The sequence below is a fragment of the Octopus bimaculoides genome, chromosome 7 (assembly GCF_001194135.2).
Source record: "Octopus bimaculoides isolate UCB-OBI-ISO-001 chromosome 7, ASM119413v2, whole genome shotgun sequence".
Lineage (NCBI taxonomy): Eukaryota > Metazoa > Mollusca > Cephalopoda > Octopoda > Octopodidae > Octopus > Octopus bimaculoides.
Window position 1 is genome coordinate 24,626,244 of NC_068987.1, and position 13,220 is coordinate 24,639,463.

At 35.6% G+C, this 13,220-nt stretch overlaps 1 protein-coding gene across 1 annotated transcript in view; it reads right to left on the bottom strand.

Moving 5' to 3' along the window:
- Positions 1 to 13,220, bottom strand: part of LOC106872811 (ATP-binding cassette sub-family C member 5) — a 104,556-nt gene that overhangs the window by 9,498 nt on the left and 81,838 nt on the right. Inside the window, exons 18-22 of the mRNA XM_052969141.1 lie at positions 11,541 to 11,670; positions 10,325 to 10,607; positions 9,007 to 9,193; positions 7,639 to 7,728; positions 2,815 to 3,001 (exon numbers count right to left, since the gene is read on the bottom strand). Of these exons, the coding sequence (XP_052825101.1) occupies positions 2,815 to 3,001; positions 7,639 to 7,728; positions 9,007 to 9,193; positions 10,325 to 10,607; positions 11,541 to 11,670 (877 nt within the window). The remainder of the gene's footprint in view (positions 1 to 2,814; positions 3,002 to 7,638; positions 7,729 to 9,006; positions 9,194 to 10,324; positions 10,608 to 11,540; positions 11,671 to 13,220) is intronic.

A 13,220-nucleotide genomic window follows, 5' to 3' on the forward strand; every position in this document is an offset into this window, starting at 1 on the left:
TTTCATTATATTCTCTACAAACACTTTGAAACACAAAGGCATACCCATAATGCCCTTAAATATTACCACAATATGAATTTATAAAATAAACTTACACCAGTCTTCTCAGATACATTTATAGCACTCAAGAAAACGATTACAAAAAACATCTTAATCCTTTGGCATTTAAACCTGACATATCTGGGCAAAATATTCTCCCGCTTTTATACCAGCTGGCAAGATCCAGCCAGCCTCTCACATCTATTCTACAACGTCGTTCTAAAAGTAAACAATCACATCATCAGTATGTTGAAGCTATGAGATGATGCATGATTAATTCAAAACAATGTGAATAAAATATTACATTTGACAGAAATATGAATGTTAAAGGGTTAATAACATTGGATTAGACATATGTGCAACACACCAGAACACTACTACATAGTAGTGTTCTACATTGTTGTTGGCGCACTAGAACACTTTTGCAGAGTGGTAGCGTTCTAGTGTTCTTGTATCCTAAAAACACTATCTCACATAGTCCAGACATATCCACAATACCCTAAAACATCATCATCACCACCACAACTACTACTGTTATAGTATTTTAAGAATATTATCCCTCACACTCAGTCTAGATAGATCTACAACACTTCACCCAAACACATCTACAACACTAGCCCCAACAAAACGACCCCGCCAAAAAACACCAGCCCAAAGCGAAAAATACTTATCCATGCATCATAAAACCAGATAAACACAAAATAGTTGCACCAAAATCCTAATTAGCATCCCAACACCAACTCTACTGAGATGTATTTCCATCAATGATGAGTGTAAGGAGACAACTACTACGCTCCGACTGAGTTGACTTACCTGTCTTTTACCATGACCTCAACTAGACTCTCGATTCGTTCATCTCCTCTTCTTCGATCACGCATATTGTTTTTCTTTAAGATTCTCACTACTAACCACTGTTCCCCATTATCTCCTCCACAGAACGTCGGTCCTCTGCAATTTCATCCTTGCATATGTTTTCCTGAAACCGTCTACTTGCAACTGTTCAAGAGGAATGTTAACCGCGTTGACCTCACAGGTTTTGGAGAAGCAGAAACGACCTTAGACATCTCTTCTTTCAGACTAATCTCTTCCTTGAAGGAAAGAAATTTAATCTTCACTCAAGGCTGTAACTCCGTCAAAGAAACGAGCTGTGTGCAAACTGTGCCAGACAAAAGAATTGCCATAATGCTCGACGTCAAAAGTTTTGCATCTGTAGCTGCCTGTACACTTGCTTGTGCACCATCGAGCATAAAGTTCTAAGTCATCTACACAAAAGGTTTTCAATGTGGCCGAAGGTTCTAACCGTTGGAATCTGATCCTTCCACAAAAAGTGGAAGAGAAACCGTTCAAACCTAACCAAAGGCTCCCTGCAACAAAGTATGGCGGTCAAGCTGTAATAAATCCTGGAGGTATTATATGTCCACTTCTTCAGTGCATTACAGGTCAGGGACAACTCCATTGTCTTTTGCGCTTATTAACACTTCGATGTTCACACAGTTCCTACGCGACTACATGTTGCAAGTCACCCTCTGCAATCACCACATGTCTATACTGTTGCACGAAATTAACAAGCCAAGGCTCGATGTCTGTATCAATATGTCTGGGTGTAATCCTAGTCTTCCTGTAACCAATATACTGTGATATGTGCCTGTGGTTAGAGGTGTGGCGCAACAACTCTACCTGTCTACCTTGTTCTAGGCCAGTGTTTCTCAACTATTTTTTGCTTATGGACTCCTTTGATTCCTATTTTACAAAGATGGACCCCATAACCCTTCGATGCTCAAAAACATCATACATTTTTATGATCAAATATTATTTAGAACTGTAATAAAAAAATTGCTAAAATATTTTGTGTATTGTAGGAGTCTAACCAATTTATTGCAGGTAAATTTTAACAAAATCGTATATGGATCCCTAAGGGCCATATGGACTCCGGTTGAGAACCACTGTTCCAAGCTTTAAAAACCAAGTGTTCACTTCAAATATACTCTGCTTCGGTCGATAGAACACACATCTTGTCATACATTAGCTAGAGTTCTCCCAACACCTCTTTAGAGGGAACATAAATTCCTATATTTCTTGAATAACACTTTTTTCCCTCACATTTTCTTAAATAAATTTATCGAGTAAGGGGAACTAATTTTTGTGACATACGTCATCCACTCCTAATTTTTCTAGAATTAGCTCAAGTTAAGTCACTCTTTTTGACTAATAACATTTGCGAAGGATTGAATGTAGTTGCTGTTGATGCTTTTGCTGATCGCATCATTTCTTTCTTCAAATCAATATTTCTAAAATCATTTTACTTTGTCATTGACCGACGCAAATGTATTTAAGATTGAACGTTTGAAAGTTTGATCTTTCTTTCTTTTACATATTTTGTTTCTTCCTTTGAAAATAAGATCTTAATGTGTTACTACAACCAAAACTGCAGCAAGCTCTCTTCCAGCTACATTCATGTGGTTATCTTGTAATTTCTTGTAAATATTGCAAATGTTATTTACTAAAAAAAAAAAAGAAAAGAAAGAAAAAGGTAAACAGTAAGAAAATTTCTAAAGAGAGAGAGATCGTTCTTCTACCCCGTTACCTGGGAGTAAACCTTCAATCTGAAGTCTATTAGAAACCGCATTTTTTTTTTATTTCACAACGCAATCCAGTTAAAAATTTCCCTCCGAGTGACGTTTGTTCGCTTTAGCAACAACAGTACCAACAATAGCAAAAGCAGCCACAATAATAATAATAATAATAATGAAAATAATCAAAGTAATGTTGTCTTACCGGCGCCAGTACGACCCACAATACCAATCTTTTCATTATCACGGATGTGAAAGGAGACATTTTTGAAGATGTATTTCATATCTTCTCTGTATTTCATCCAAACTCCTGAAAATCTGACGTCTCCTGTTTTGGGCCAGTTGTTTTTTTTTGGTATATTTCTGGCCTCTTCTGTAATTTCGGGAGTTAACTTGAATGGAAATATTGAAAGAGCATAAGTGAATTTCATGATGAAGATTATGATCATGACGACGACGACGATGTTAACATGAAGAAGAACAACAACAACAATAAAAATAAAAATAATGATTTCTTTATTAACCACAAAGAGTTTACATTAAGAGAAACTTTATGGATGGTACAGGACAAAACAAAGAGTGTGTGTATGTGTGTGAGCGTGTGTTGTGAGGATTTTGCGAGTAAACATGTTTAACGTAATAAAAAAAATTAACAATGTTTAATCCTCAATAGGGAGGAGTCGTTTGAGCATTGCTCATGGAAAATCCCCATAAAACCAGAGGCCGGTGCCTTTTCTCATTTCCTCTTCTCCGATTACAGGCCTATGCTCAGGGCAGGGCCATTCACTTGCACCATACTCGCCAATCTCATTCACCTTTCAGCAAAATGGCTAAAAGGAAACACTTCCCTCACACTTCTCTCTCCGCCCTTATTTTCTTTTCAAGTGAAACTTAGAGAAGTTGATGAGGGATTAGTCAAAGAGAAATGAGAAAAGTGTTTGTCTTCAGCCCCTTCAATTTTGTCCACCATACAACCTCTTTAGCTATAGCCACCAGACAAATAGTTTCTGATTTAGACAGATCAACAATTTTTAACGGAGAGGGTAAATGTGTACCATCAACCCAGAACTTGACTGGTACTTCAACTTATCCACCCCGGAGGGATGAGAAGCAAAGTTCACCTCGCTGAGATTTGAGTTCACAACAAAAAGAGCAAGATCAAATATCACAAAGCGTTTTTTCCGATACTTCAGCGATTCTGCTGGCTTGCCTTAATAATCTAGCGCGTTCGTGGAAACATAACTGTCTGTTGAAGCATAAGAAAAGCAATTAAAAATTAAAAATAAAGGAAGTTATACTATATGGATGCCCATTAAATAAAAAATATACTTATTTATGACTTACACGTGATTATCACACACAAAATATTTTTTAAATAATATAAATCAAGAAAATAACGAACAAGTATGAAATACAAAGAAAATAAAGCGACCCAACTGAAAATAAAACCAACGCTATTTAAAACCTGATCCGCCATGTTCACTAAGAGACGAAACGGTAACAAAACCATTATCTGTTGGGCAAGGATGTTTGCTGATTTCATCGCGTAAGTTTCATACGATCACAATATAGAGGTAATGTAATATGTTGTTCAGAAGTGCTGAATTCACCACCCCACCACACACACACAAAAAAAAGGATAATATGAAAAATATATTAGCACCGCAAACACAGATCAGAATATCTAGCAAACAACTCAACAAATCTAAAAGCTGCTAGAAAATTGAAAGCATCCGGGATTAGTAAAATCTCCAATTTTTGATTGGAATCCCTGTTCAATACTTATGATCGAAAGCGGCAGTATTCAAAAAGCAGGTAAACGGTCAATATTTCAATGGTTCCTGGAAGGGTAAACAGTATCAACACCCCGTATAAAAACCCGGGGACCACAAAAATACAGGCTCATAGCTTGTTTACCAACAACCTACAAAATCCTTTCATCTGTACTCTACAAAAGCTGGCTTGCTGTTCATATGGGAAGCAATAATATCTTACTCGAGAAACAGAGAATGCCGGAAAAGAGTGTATGGCCGTAAAAAGGGATGCTATTATAGAGGAGGGCTAAAAGAAAAAAATCATTTGATACATATACTTTTGTGTACTAGGGATACTTAACATAAACCAGCTATACTATTAATTCAGTACACTAAGCTGCATTCATGTCAAATCAGAAAACAAACATTATACAGCAAAGAGCTGAATAATACCAATCTTGTAGCCGTAAGAAGAATATTCCAAGAGACTGCTTATTTTGCATAGCTTTGATCCCTTAGGAAATGTATTGAATGACACCAGCAATCGTTATAAATGCTATGAACACATTATAAAACATCTCCCCGTACAGGAATGAATTAAAACTATTTACAAAAGTCAATACACAGAGAATCTACAAGGACTTGCTCATGAATTTTACTAGGATTTGAAAATGAGAAGGAGTCTAAACAAGTGCGCCAAAGCTACCATAAAAAGAGACAAATTAACGAAAATTGACCACATTGGATTACATACAGAAATCAAAATCAGAGTATCAGAACAGAACCAACGAAAAAGTTCGAAAAGACTACTATAGCAAAGTAATCCCACTTATAAACTACTTCAGCATAAAAGATTAAATAAATTGAAAAGCATAAGCAAAAACAAACAAAAAAGTTTGAGAAACTACTGACAGCGTTCAGAAGCTACCTTAAAGATATAAATATAAATATATAGAATATACTTACATTGCACACAAGGCGAATAGAACACCATACAAATGAACAAATACAAAGTAATAACAATGGGACTAGAAAATTACTTACAAGAAAAGAGAAATTGATTTGTGTAATTTGGGGAATATGAAGAAAACTTTAGTTTTCTTTCTACATAAGGAAACAAAACATACTAGAAGCTAACTACAGCGGAGAAAAATTAAATAAGGATAAGACAAAAGAGTTTAGGAAATAAAAACGGAATTCCAAAATGTGCTAAAGAAAGAGAAAAAAGTGACTTCCTCTAGGACTAATGTTTGGAATGAAAGCCAATAGTTTGAACAAAGTAAGGATTCTGAGGGCAATTTAAAAGGGTAGGAAATAAGGAACTCAGCGGCATAAGTGAAATTTTCAGAAAATATCGGGGGATGAAAGTTGTCTCAGTCTACCTTGTCATACTCTTACTTCTTGCCGAAATATTAAAATCAGATGAAAGTAAGTAGGAACTTTTATTGTAGCTACTGTAAATTCAAATCCAGCTGATACAAAGAAAACATGAAAGTGCAAGATCTATGTTGCCTTTGTGAGTGATGTATGAACAAAAAACAAAAACAAAAACAAAAAAAACTAATGTAAATAAAAAGACACAAAAATGCATTTGGGAATTGTGTGATGTATTGTTTTACGTCTTTCAAGAACACAAGCATTGACCAAACATTTCTCTCGTAAAGTAGATATTTTATAAATTATTGTGATTTACTCAGTAGAAGACTTAACCACCAAACTTGACACTCAGGTGAGATTTGAACGTGTCCGGACTGGTAGAAGAGTGTAGACTGTAATGAATTAGCTGTTCACGATGACTTTATATTGTGGTAAATCTTGATAATGTTTTGTATAAAGAAGAAAAAAATAAACTGTGATAACGATATTTTATGGCTTGTGTGAATGTAATAAAACAATATTGTTGATCAGATTCAGGATAACCTTGATAAAGAAAAGCTATGATCAAATTAATTTTAGCCATGCCATGGCCACCTTAATTCTTTTTCAGGCACGGCTGATCTTGTATATTTTTTTCAAACATTCGTATGTCTCTCACTATATTATTCATTTTTTTCTAAGACAGCAGAATGTTATTTGATGGCAATAATATTTACAGTTTCGGAAAAGAAATAACTCTGTGTATATTCTAATTAGGTTAGTAAAATGCTCAGTCAGCAACTCAGTAGTATGTTCAAAACACCGCTCGTACACTAGCAAATATCTGAATTATCAGATTTACATGGAAAAGCTATATTTTCAACACTATAGCTTTACATGAAGTTATAAGAAACGTAAAAGATAGAAATCAAGTAACTGCATCCAGAGACACCCTCTCTTGAAGTGTCAACTATTCAGGGCAAAGTATAACAAGGGATTGTTTTGGAGCTATCAGGTTTACCTTCGGTTGTCAACAGAGTCAACACAAACTGTGCTGATGAAATTAAAATAGTAAAATGCTCTGAATATATTAAAAGAACAGAGAATGTCCTAATTGCCGTATGCAGATGAGCAGAAGGAAACAACATGAAAATTCTCTTCATGAAAGTTTCAAGCGGCTCGCTATGACCACCTTCTCAACAGCACAACTCACGTACAGGACCTAAAAAAATTGCAATACCGGGGCCAGAAATTGTGTAAGACTTGAGGATCATTCCAAAGGCATATTAAAAGAATAGTGAAATGCAACGAGAGAGAAGGAAGGGCTACCTAACAGAAAAATTAGTGAATCTGAAATATTTTAGCATTTGGAAAGTCCGGTCTTTGCACGACGAAGTAATTACATTAATATGAATGTAATAATTTACCTTGAATGCTTTCTTTCATAAAGAAACGCCTCAAATACAACTTTCATGCATTGAATTGCATGTTGCTTTCCTCAGCCCTTTTGTGTACACCTTTTCGACTCTTAAAATCAAATAGTTCTATATATATACGTTACATTCTTGGAGGCGCAATGGCCCAGTGGTTAGGGCAGCGTATTCGCGGTCATAGGATCGCGGTTTCGATTCCCAGACCGGGCGTTGTGAGTGTTTATTGAGCGAAAACACCTCAAGCTCCACGAGGCTCCGGCAGGGGATGGTGGCGAACCCTGCTGTACTCATTTACCAAAACTTTCTCTCACTCTTACTTCCTGTTTCTGTTGTGCCGGTAATTCAAAGGGTCAGCCTTGTCACACTATCGAGTACTTTTGCCGAACTTCAAAGTTACGGGGACGTAAACACTCCAATACCGGTTGTCATGTTAGTGTAATAGTTAATGAAAGTCAGTAGTAGATCATAAGGTAGTGCAATACTTACAGAGCGAAATTGATTTAAGCGTTCAATAATTGTAAACCTTGATTCCGTGTCATTTATAATCCGGATAAGGAATTGGGACATGTTGAGAATCTGAAAATAATCACAGCAAACCAATGAATGAATGAGTGAATGAAATAATTTATGTATGTATGTATATATAATTTTTCTTTGAGTTTTATTTAAGTTCTTGTGAGTGTTTAATCCGGTTGCTAACAAAGCAGCGACACATTTTATAGTTAAGAGAGTTCCCGGTGCTTGTAAATATGTGGTTGAGTTGGTATGTTTTATTAAATTGTCTATGTCAGCTTCGGCATGTATGTATGTATGTATGTATGTATTTATGTATGTATGTATTTATGTATGTATAAGCTTATGTATACATGTATGCGTAAGTTTATGTATGTATTTAACTTGCTGGCTTAGCCATCATTTGCAAGCAAGTATTACCCAGTACCACGTTTTCGTTAGTTGTTTCGGGTGCTTATGTAGTTGTGAGAACCTTCTCAACCCTCCTATTGAAACATTGAGGATGTGACAATTGGAGGGAGACAGAGTTGTACCAGCACTAGGCTAGCACTAATTTTCAGTCGAGCAGAAACCTGAAATGACAACCCTTGCTCAAGGACATAACTCTGTCTACTTCAGGAATTGAACCTACAAACTTATGATCCCCTGACCAACACATTAACCACTAGGCCATGCGCCATATCTATCTATGTGTCTGCCTATCTTCATAATAGAAACACTATAAAACGTCTTGTAGGAAAATAAAGTTGTAAAATAAACTTAGGGTTGTGTTTTTAGTAAATACATTCTTAGCAATCCTATATTTCTTAAAACTATTTCTGTGCTATTTAAGTAATAACTGTGCAGCTTTCTGATGGACACACCGGAAAATATAGGGGAAAAATTATTGATGTTCAAGTTACCAGATATTTCTTTACAAACAAATCAGAGTTGCATTCTGAAGCAGTCGCTCTATATTTCCTTACCAAAAGACTTTTGTTGAAGATGACCTGTTAGATGTCCCATATAGAACTACCAATATTAATGTAATTTCCCATGATTTGCTGAATTGTTAAAATGTTGCTACATTCTGTCATATTTCTGTTGTAACCAATTTATGGAAATAAAAGTTTGGGGAGAAATCAAATATGTCATATTAATATTGTGATCTTCAAGTTTTTCAGTAAAGAGTGTTATTTTATGCAAGTAGGATGAAAACCTTGAATAGAAATTGTGAAGCCTACTTGACTCTCCAGGACCTTGCTCCTCAGTTTACGATAATCTTCACTACCTTTCTATCTTTCTCATATGAGGGTATAACAATGTATATTGACCGCCATCCACATACAGGAAAATACTTACCTGCGTTAAAAAGTTCAATGTCATAGCTGCAAACGAAGGTGAAATTGTGCCTTTACTGAGAGCAAAAATATAAACCGCTGCTACGAAAATACATATGAAAGTCAGATCTAGCCGAACTCCCACCCAACGGAGGGCGAAATCAAACAGAAGCTCCACTGAGCACACGACATCGTGGTGGTAACAAAATCTGAAGTGAAAAAGCAACAGTATCATTAGCATTGTCATTGTCATCATCATTATTACTACAAGGTTATCTCACAACCCGTGTTACACGGATCGAATATTTATGTGATTGAAAATATCTAATCAGTTAGAGCTGGTCAAAGTCACCAAACAACAACGACAACAAAACAAAGAATAGGCTATGAATAGATAACATTTACGTAGTTAAATGGGAACTAATATAATTAATATAGTGAGCCAAACATGATTTATAATTAACTGAAATCAAAGCAGTAATAAAAAGAACAGTTAGCGTTTATGACAATTTTTTTCAAAGCCAAGGGAGAGAATTCCAAAATTTAAATTAGAAATTAAATGGAGACATAAATTGGTGTGTGATCGTTAGTCAGTTTAGTAACCACTCTTGACATGTTTCAGCCGTATTAGACCTCCTGTGTGATGTATAGTCTAACATGTAGTCAACAGATCATAACAAAGAAGGTATAATTTTGTTGTAAAGATTATTTACCAATTAGGGGATTTAAGATTGTCTAGAGCAATGACAATAGAAAATTTTCTTAGACTGCCGTTTGTTAGACGTATACCATATAGTCTTTGGACCCGAACATAAATAGAAAACACACACACACACACGCGCACAAACAGAAAAAATATGTTGTATTAAGAATGTTAATCTTTCGTGATTTTCATTTTTTCCCGAAGAGATCTTGGTACTTTTTCTCTCTTCTTTTTTATTGTTTTGCTATTTTCAGTCATTGGATCGCGGCCATGTTTGGACATAGCTTTGAAAGATTTAGTCGATCGAATCGATCCCAGTACTTATTTTAACTCTGGTTATTCTTCTATCGAACTTTTTTGCTGAACCGCTTCATTACATAAAAGAATGTAAAGAAACTGACAACGGTTATCAAATAGTGAGGAAGAGAACAAATCCAATTCATACACACATACACATATGATAGGTTTCCGTACAGTTTCCGCCTGCGTAGTTCACTGACAATGCAATGGCCGGTCCGGGGTTATTACAGACGTTCAGAGTTCTGTACAGTGAAATTCAACCCAAAATCACATAGCTGTGAAGCAAACTTCTTAATAGCAAATATTAAATAATTAATAAATAACCAATAAAGCAAACCTTTTGAAGAAAAATTCATTTTGGTTGAATGTGCTTATTGTCACAAGTCCGTTGGTGGTTGTATTGACGTGACCAAGTAAAACTGAGCGCTTGAGGTTTTCCAGTCGCTTCAATTGTCGTACGGTCGCAATTGATATATAGCGAAGCAAATACATTATGATAAAGGCTAAGACGAATCCAATGATAAACATCAAATTAGTCTGGAGAGACATAATAGCTAAAATCACGAATTGCATAAACACCTGAAGTAATATATCCAGTAACTGCGGTAATGTGTAATCAGCTGGAAGGAATAAAAAGGAGAAATATAAGAGAGGTAAAAACAAAACAAAACAAAACAAAATAAAAATGTAATAAATGGACTATCTTAGTGAATTGCAGCATTTTAATAAAATATTTCGTATGAGCACTAAAAGGACATATTTTTCTCAAGAATTTGTGATTGAAAAATGTAATGTTAAAGCCATTTTTTTTATTTGCTAAATTACAAAGTATAACGAAATAATAATTATTTTGTAACGTTTTTTGCCGCTATAACATGGTTGTTCTATAAAGAACTATGTTATTACATTTTAACCCTAAGAAAATGTCTTTCTGAGCTGTTTAATGACACACAACGTGTGTCCGATGTATTGTGAGTAAGGGAGCGAATCACTTCCCTCCAGCTTGGCAAGACAAGTAGACCATGGTTTCTTCATCTGTACTGGACACCTGCCTGCTAGAAATGGCACACACAATATTGTGAATGGGGACGACTGACTGCAATCTCTAGCAGGCAGGAGTCCAGTACTGATGAAGGGCAAAGACCCCGAAACCATGGTCTACTGGTCTTGCCAAGCTGGAGGGGAGTAACTCGCTTTCTTACAATATATCGGACACAGGTTGTGTCGTTAGCTAGCTGGAAAAGACGTTTCCCTGGGGTTAAAATGTAGTAACAGTTCTTTATAGAACCGCTATGTTCTAGTGGCAAATAAACGTTACCGTCTAGTATTGTTACTACTTATATCTCGTTTAGCGATTTTAGAATTAGCTAATTATTTTGTAATTTTAAGTATGTTTGTCAGCCCAGCTCCATATTCATGAGAATATTTTCTACTCCATGATATTCGGTTGTCCTTTTTTTTTCTTCTTAGTTTTTCGTAAAACATTCTTCTCTGAAATCTAATGTATGGGTTATTATTAAAGATTTTGTAACTAAGTTACTTTGGTACTTCACCTTCATCTAGTTCTTTCGAAAATTTATTCATGATTCTTCCTGGGGGATTACTGTCGAAGAAACTCATTGGACTTCTGATGACGTTTGTGAATATATTATCATGTATAGTAGTAGAAGCAGACATTGTAAGCTGAAAAAAAAAATGAAGGAAAGAAAATACGAACTAAGTAATAAAACTAACCAATTTTTACTTGCAGGAAATTATCAGTTGCAATGGAGTAAGTTGGACAGAGAGTAATGTCGAATAAATATCTCGCGTTAAAGTAATAATACATGCAGTAGAATTATACTGTGAAGAGGTTGCAGAAGTGCAACGAAATATTTCAGTTTCAAAAAATTTTCGAAAGAACAAAATACATAAAGTTCCTATGTGGTAATTATTTTGTTTCAGGCAGAAATAATTGTTAGGTTTAATGCAGTTAATACTGCTGTAGTTATTAACTCTCTAGGTTAGTCCAGGTGAAGAAAATCTATGATTAAAGGCAATATCCATGGCCAACTCATCTTTTAGCATATCAGAAACTATGTATTCTTCTTTTTGTTTTAAAGACGGTAGTGTGTGACTTGAACGAATCTAGTTGCTATCTCTCTCTGATCAAGCAGTCACATAGAAACTCATTCTTTGGATCAACGGAGTTAATATAAAATAGTGAAGAATCATTATTAGTCGACATGGCAGTGTTTTGCTACAGGTCAAACGGATAGGTAAGCGGTCTGAAGTTTGGACGGATCTAAGGATGAGCTTCGTATAATGTCAACAAATTATATAACTGGCTCAGTTCATATAACTGTAAATAACAATCGCGTTGCAATCAAGCAAAGCAGGAACGGCATATACAGAATGCCTGGTTAGTGTGAAAATTTAAGTATGTAGGCAGGAATCCACACACACGACTTTCCTTGGTGGTATAGGGATATTCTTCAGTGATGTTTTCACTTCGTGTTTTATCATGGTTTATTAAGATTCTGTGTTCGTGTTTAGTGCGTATTCGGTATTTAAAAATGCTCAACACTGCGTTGGTAGATAAATACGCTTTATTAAATAAATAAATATATAATGAATACAGCAAAGGAAGTGTGAAACAAAAAGTACTATTCGATTCTAAGGTAATGAAGTAAAGTGTGGCTTTCTTATATATATTACTCTGAAGTTGGCAGATGATATATTCATTCAATCCTTACCTCACAACTCGTCTTCCCGCTTCACTGAACTTATATCCTCTAAGTCCAAATCATTCCATATCTCTAACCGTGTCTCACACTATTTTCACTCAGAGCACTTCCTATTCTATTTAACACACATGTTGTATCTGGACCTCTCATTTCTTTCTACTCTCACTCTTTTTCTATCTCTTATTTTCCAGATGGGCAAAACATATATTCACCTCTTCAACAAGACACCTGCTTCTATCTCCTATATCATAGTTTCTTTCTCCAGTCTATACCCCGATCAGTTGAGGGATCTTATCTTGCGGGTACTTGGCGACCTCACTGGTGCCACGTAAAAAAAGCATCCAGTACACTTTGCTAAGTGGTTGACTTAGGAAGAGCATCGAGCTGTAGAAACCATGCCGAAGCAGACATAGAACCCGGTGGAGCCTTCTGACTCGTCTGTCCTTGTCGAACAGTCCATTCCATGCCAGCATGGAAAAAGGGACGATATATATATATATATATATA